Source organism: Geotrypetes seraphini, chromosome 3, assembly GCF_902459505.1.
Source record: "Geotrypetes seraphini chromosome 3, aGeoSer1.1, whole genome shotgun sequence".
Classification (NCBI taxonomy): domain Eukaryota; kingdom Metazoa; phylum Chordata; class Amphibia; order Gymnophiona; family Dermophiidae; genus Geotrypetes; species Geotrypetes seraphini.
Window position 1 is genome coordinate 183,027,254 of NC_047086.1, and position 6,750 is coordinate 183,034,003.

The window sequence follows — 6,750 nt, forward strand, 5'->3', positions numbered from 1 at the left end:
CTGTGGGTAGTGTGAAAAGGGTGGGCAGGTGTTCGAATTTTGGGCCGAGCCACTCTTCTAGTCATGCCTGCACACTGCCTATTCCCATGGTAAGCAGCTAGGGCAGGCTTTTAACTGCACTGGCTGGTTTAATAGTGTGTCTGCCCTAACATCGTCTGTATGGTAAAACCTGTGTTAGCTGCTTAATGCAGTTTAATATAAGGATCCCTTTAATGAGAAATGGAATTTACCTTAAATGGATTTTGGTTTAGAAGCAGCCTATAGAACATTGATAATGTGTAATTTTGGTAATGATGCTACCACTTGCCAATTTGGGGGGTAATCTTTTAACACAGCGCCTTTGACCAAATGGGACAAAAATCCCTATTTTAAAAAAAGTAAAAGGGGCGCCTAACTGCTTATATAAATGAGCTCCTAGAATCAGCCCCTATAACGTGCACATTCATGTCTACAAAGTTGCATCTGCTCTGAAGAAGTTGTAGCTGTATGCATGTTAGCTATAATACAGTAAATGAATGTACAGTGCAGCTATATACAGCTCAGCCCAAATTACACCCCTGGGAATACCTCTGTGCCATTTTTAAAGTTTCACGTTTGTTAGGATTTTCATATACTGCTCATTGTAAGACTAAGCTGTTTACAAATAATACATGGGAAGTAAAAGGAGAAAGAATCACATAAGATTACATAAAATTGCATAAAGTGTAAGGGTAAACAAAATAACAAAGATACAATAAGGTGAAAAGATGGAAGAACTACAATATCTTGACAGGAATGAAAGTGAGGGAGAAGGATAATGGAATTTTACAAATACCTCTTTAAGTATATTTTTGTTTAAATATATGCCCTAATATGCCATATAGGCACTTAAAACAGAGATCGATGCACAGAAATGGCTTCTTTTAAAATTGTCTGTACTATGTATGGGTAAAAATATGCAGGTATGGGCTGTTTACTCCACATGAACAGAGGATGGAGTCGGAGAGTATTTACACATTTATCCCCAGATTATATATATGGTGCCTAAAGTTGTGTGTGTACATTGCGTGTAGTCAATGTATGCACACTGATTAATTGACATAATCAGCATGATAATGGCCACTTAATACTTCATAATTGACACTAATTTCCATGATTTAAAAGTAGTGTGCACAACCCAGCGTGATTCTATAAAAGGTACGCTCCAGTCACAGTGTGTGAATTTGAAAAGTGGGTGTGGCCAGGGGCAGATTGTTGGCGTTCCTAAAAATTATGCGCATCGTTGATGTGCGTTCAACTTAGGCGCAGGCATTTAGGCCTGGTTTTAGCTGGTCTAAATGGGTGTGCTTATGCTATACAACAGACACAGGTGTTAAGCACAATTGTAGAATCACGTTAAGGGCAGTTCTAGTTGGTGCCATTTTTTTAGGTGAAATACAGTACTCCCTTGATATTTGGGGGGGGCTCCGTTCCAGGAACTCCTGTGAATGTTGAAAAACCACGAATATGGTTTTTAGCGGGGGAGACAGGAGAGGGCAGCTGGAGAGGCAGGGAGTTGGAGCAGCCGGAGCGCCGGCGGGTGAAGGAAATCACTCGCGGTATACTCCGACCACCTCTTCCTGTACTAAAGTCGGGCCTCACCAATCAGGAGCTGCGTGTCAAAGCAGCTCCTGATTGATGAGGCCCGACTTTAGTGCAGGAAGAGGCGGTCGGAGCATATCGCGAGTGATTTCCTTCACCCGCCGGCGCTCCGGCTGCCCTCTCCTGCCTCTCTGGCTGCCCTTTCCTGCCCGGTAATTCCCAGTTGGAAAACACCGTGAATGACTGGGACCGTGAATCGCCGACTGCGAATTCGCAGGGGAGCACTGAATATATGTGCATATAGGATTAGATTTAGCAAATGGCACTCAAATTTGGGTGCTTAAAATAATCTGCACAGAGTGCTGTTCTACAAACGGCGCTCAGAATTGTGTACCATCTATAGAATCGCACTTAGAACTGATTTCTGACCCAAACTGGATTTACACCAGCTGACACCTAGTGTAAATCGTGGTATGTAAGGTAGGCGCAGATCCCTGGTATTCATTAATACTGTGTGCGCCTTTAGTGAACACCCCTGGCACACCCGTGCCTCTCCCAGGGCCACACCCTCTTTTAATTTGCTCACAGATCTTTTTTTTTTTTTGTAAATTTTTATTATTTTCCAATATGAACAGTGCAATACAAATGTATACATTTGAAAGATATCAACCATAAAAACACACCTTTGAACAACAAATTTTAAAAGATCATCATTATCCCCCCAACCCTTTACAAACCCGAAATATAGACATATTCCAATACATTGCTATGAAATACCCCCCTCCCTCCCCGGATGTGTATGGAACCAAACCTAATTTAACTTGAAAAGAGATATAACTTAAATAGATGCAACAAAAGCTGCTAACGGGCCTCACATTAATTTAAATACCTTATTCTTCCCTAATAATTCTGCATTCATATTTTCACACTTATACAGAGAGCATAAACTTGCCCACCAGAAAGGGAAGCTGAGACTGTCAGCACTTAGCAAGATGTGTATGCAAATTCAAATTGTCGCCAATCAACACAAATAGATTATTAACACCCGAATTATTGGTGCGAATTGACTCGTTGGCCAATTTAGTTGCGCACACGTCTCAGAATAGGGCATAAATTTGCAGAATCTGGGGGTTAATGAACTAGGAAATTTGGGTCAGATTCTGTAACGGGCACCTAAAAAAGAGAGGTGCTTTAAGTTAGGTGCCCGCTACAGAATCGTGATTAGCGGTGCCTGACTTAAAAACTCAAGCGACTGTAATGTAGGCCAGGGTTTGAAAGGCCTAGGGGCTCATAATCGAAAGAGAAAACATCCCAAAACCGACCTAAGGCGGCACTTGGACAAACATTTTTCAAAAACGTCCAAGTGCCGAAAATAAAAACGGGTTTTGGACGTATTTCTAAACGACCTAGGCCTTCATAGTGCCACTCAACGTCCAAAGCTATACGGGGCATTTCGGGAAGCGTGTCGAGGGCGGGGGTTGGGTGGGACGTGGGCCGGCTTAGACTTAGTCGTACAGCATGTAAAACCGAAAGTTTTACAACAGAGCTTAGATGAAACTTGGATGTTGTGACTTAGACCATGTAAAACATGGTCTGAGTCACAAAAACCCACCTAAACTCGCCAGATAAGCACTTCAAACACATAACACAGACCCCCACACACTACCCCAGTGATCACTAACCCCCCCATAAAAATTTTATTCACAACTTTAAATTTCAGCCTCCAGACCATCATCACCTGGCCGCCTGGCATAGGAAAGCCTAGTCGTCCAGCCCAGAGGCAGCTTAAGTCATCTTGGGGGTGGGTTAGGGACCCATAGAGAAGAGGACCCATGCCCATAAGCCCCTGTAATCACTGCATTGATACTTAAACATGTGCACTGCCCTATACACTCCCAAAACTCGTTTTTACTGACATATAAGTGGCTCCTGAAGCCATAAGGGCTATTGGGGTGGTAGAAAAGTGGATCTAGGAGATTCTGGAGGGCTCACTGTGACCTATAAGGGAGCTGTAGGGGGAGAAGCCATGGCATCCTTTTTGTGAAGTTCATAGCAGTGCCCTGTAAGGTACCCCACTATTTAGGTGCCATGTCTGGGTGTTCAATCCATCACTTTGCAGACCCCTCCCACGTCCAACAGGGCTTGTTCTAGGCATTTTGGACTTGGACGGAAAGTTGGAAATGTGATATAAAGATGGACGATTTAGTGGCATGGACGATCAGATCAGCAGGATGTATAATTAGATGATTTTCGAAAGTAAAAAAAAGTTGGACGTATCTTTCGAAAATGTGTCTTAGGCTCTTTTTAACTTTGGACGACTTGCGAAATGGACGTAAACAGACTTAGACGTCCCTTTCGATTATGCCCCTCCTAGATTATAGGCGCCTAAGTCCTTCAGAGAATCACGCCTAGCGGCTCCAAAGTCTTTGTTAACCCTTAAACATGGCTACTTTGGTTTTAGGCGCCAAGCAATAGGCGCTTATCTTTTGTAGAATGATACCTATCTCCCAATTATTATTATTTTTTTTTTTTCAATTATGAGCTTGAAGCTCATATTAATTAAGGCCCTCTCTTACTAAGCTGTGATAGAGGCTTCTACCCCAGCCTCAAGCGCTAAATGCTCCGCCGCTCATAGGAATTCTATGCATGTCAGAGCAGTGCGGAGCATTTAGCACACCGGGATGCGGTAGAAACCTCTACCGTGGCTTAGTAAAACGCGGTGAGTGTGAGTGCAAGTTAGGCACCTATCTTTAGGCTTCTCTTCTAGAATTTCCCCTGATGTGCATACTTTCCCCTAGAAAACTGGTATAACTTGCGCGCCTACATGCCATACAAGTTAGTGGGCTGATAAAAGTCCCCTCCCTCTGCACAGTGCCCGCAAGGCCAAGTGTACCCGTTGAACTGCTGCAGGTGTTGTAGCTTTAGATCAGGGGTGTCAAAGTCGGTCCTCGAGGGCCGGAATCCAGTCGGGTTTTCAGGATTTCCCCAATGAATATGCATTGAAAGCAGTGCATGCAAATAGATCTCATGCAGATTCATTGGGGAAATCCTGAAAACCCGACTGGATTCTGGCCCTCGAGGACCGACTTTGACACCTGTGCTTTAGATCTTGGACTGTACTCCTAAACTAGTTCAGAAAGAGTGAAAGAGGACCAACCATGCAAAATAAAACAGCTCCCCACAAGCTACTGAGAAGCATCTGATATGCCCCAAATATTACAGCAATGTAAACTGGAAAAGAAAGTTCATTCTCCAGCGTTCTCAAACAATTGATATTATATGAATCATCTCCACAGTGGTAATATATGAACGATCTTCTTCCAGAAACAAACATGTAACATTTTTAGATCCGAGCATATGTAGAAGTGGTACTGTGATATTTTTTTACCTCTTTTCTCAGCAGTGTAAATATTAACAGTGGGGTGCTGAAAAGTTCTCAGCCCAACCAAGACGAGAATGACGTGGATATAGTTCAATCAATGATCTGAGACAATGTCAAAACATAGAATCTCGTTTCTGCAAATTGGCACTTAACAAAATAACGCTCAGAATTTAGGAAGTTGGTTGGTTAGACTGAGAATGTTTCAGCACCCCCTGGTAATCATTGCTTCTATAATGCTATAATATCAATCCAAGAAATTAGTTGAATTGATAGTGCATGAAATGGAGGGATTTTTTTCCCCTGATGTCCTGATATAACATGTTACTAATGGCTTTCTCTTTTTTTCTTCACACTCATTTTCTCCTCATTATTCTGTTTTATTTTGTTCCTCTTCTACCTTTGGTTGTCCTGCGTGTTTGGAGTTTTTTTTTTTATGCTTTGTTTTTTTGGTTTTTTTTTGGTTGTTTTACAATTTCTCTGTTTCTACAGTGTGATCAAGATCAGTGCATTCAGAGCACCAAATTCGTTTTGCAGGCTGCAGCCACACCACTTCTACAGACTGAGCCCAGCATAATTAGTGATGAGCCACCTTTGCCAGGAAAAACCACTCTTGGTGCACCTTGTGCCACCTTAACTCATGGACAACCAACACCTCCATCGTCCATGCCAAATCTCACAGCGGAGACTGTTTTAACAGACATGATCCCACTGAAAGAGGAGCATGGAGGTCACCAGTTTCTTACGCCTGAGGAAGCCCCCTCACCTCCTGGCATGCTGCCAGCAGGCAGCCCTACCTCTCACAGCCATACCATGCACATGCTAAACCTCACCAGCCAAGACTCTTTACATGAAGACTCGGTACGTGGGCTTGTGAAGCTCAGCTCTGTGTGACCAACCGAATTGCTTCGCACTCCCAAGGAGCAAGATTTTACTGGCTGTGCCACTCTTACATCAGGGCAGTTTTCCCAGCAACCAGGAATTTATACTCTCACTGTAAGATTTTTGTAATATTGCTTTTACTGTGAAGTGCGGTGGCAGAACCTACTTATGGGAAACAGACAAACTCTTATCCACAGAAGAAAACAAAATGACTTTCAGCAACTAGGTTGTTAGTGACTTTGCTTTGATAATGACCTTGCGTGGGATGGAGGGAGGCGGGTAAAGTTAACTGGACAAGTTCAAAGTGCAACATCCTGAATTTGTCCTACCGTGTGTTTATGCTCCTGTAATACACACTTGTCGAGGTTTACAACATTTTTGGGCAGAGCAGTCTGCACTTAAGGGTTATGATAAGCTAATATTTGAAATAACAGTTTACCATTCCATTTGTTATAACAATAATGATAATATTAAAGGCTGCAGAGGTGGTTTTGCATGCCACTCGAAGGTATATGTTCCAGTGCTGTTATTAAAAAAAAAAGTGCTGCTTTTTCTTAAAAAAAAAAAAAAGTGTTTGAATGTGCTGGTTTATTTAAAGACAATGCACCAAATAAATAATGAACAATATTGCTACTTTTCTACATATAAAACTATTATGAAATGATCAATGGGTCCCAGGAAATTAATTCCTGCAGAGTCTGCATAAAACCTATCGGGCTCCATTTACTAAGGCACACTAACCGATATAGCTCGCTAATGGGTGCCTTAGCATTTAGTGCGCGCTAAATCGGTTAGCACACCATAGTAAAAGGACCCCATTATTTGGTTGTATGTGTAAGTGCCACGAACAACACAATCCAAATAGCGCCAAAAAGGTTCCACAAACGAAATGAAGCAGCAAAACAACTAAAAGATTGGAACAGAAGATC

General features: G+C 42.4%; 1 protein-coding gene across 8 annotated transcripts in view; it reads left to right on the forward strand.

Annotated features, from left to right (window-relative positions):
• ZDHHC14 (zinc finger DHHC-type palmitoyltransferase 14) overlaps nucleotides 1–6,332 on the forward strand; it is a 334,666-nt gene extending 328,334 nt beyond the window's left edge. For 6 of the 8 annotated variants that reach the window (XM_033937038.1, XM_033937039.1, XM_033937040.1 and 3 more), the window contains one exon: nucleotides 5,432–6,332. In XM_033937038.1, coding sequence (XP_033792929.1) covers nucleotides 5,432–5,833 — 402 coding nt within the window. In that variant the 3' untranslated portion in view covers nucleotides 5,834–6,332. The remainder of the gene's footprint in view (nucleotides 1–5,431) is intronic. The other 2 variants (XM_033937037.1, XM_033937036.1) reach the window with 1 other exon arrangement.
• The last annotated feature ends 418 nt before the right edge of the window (nucleotides 6,333–6,750 follow it).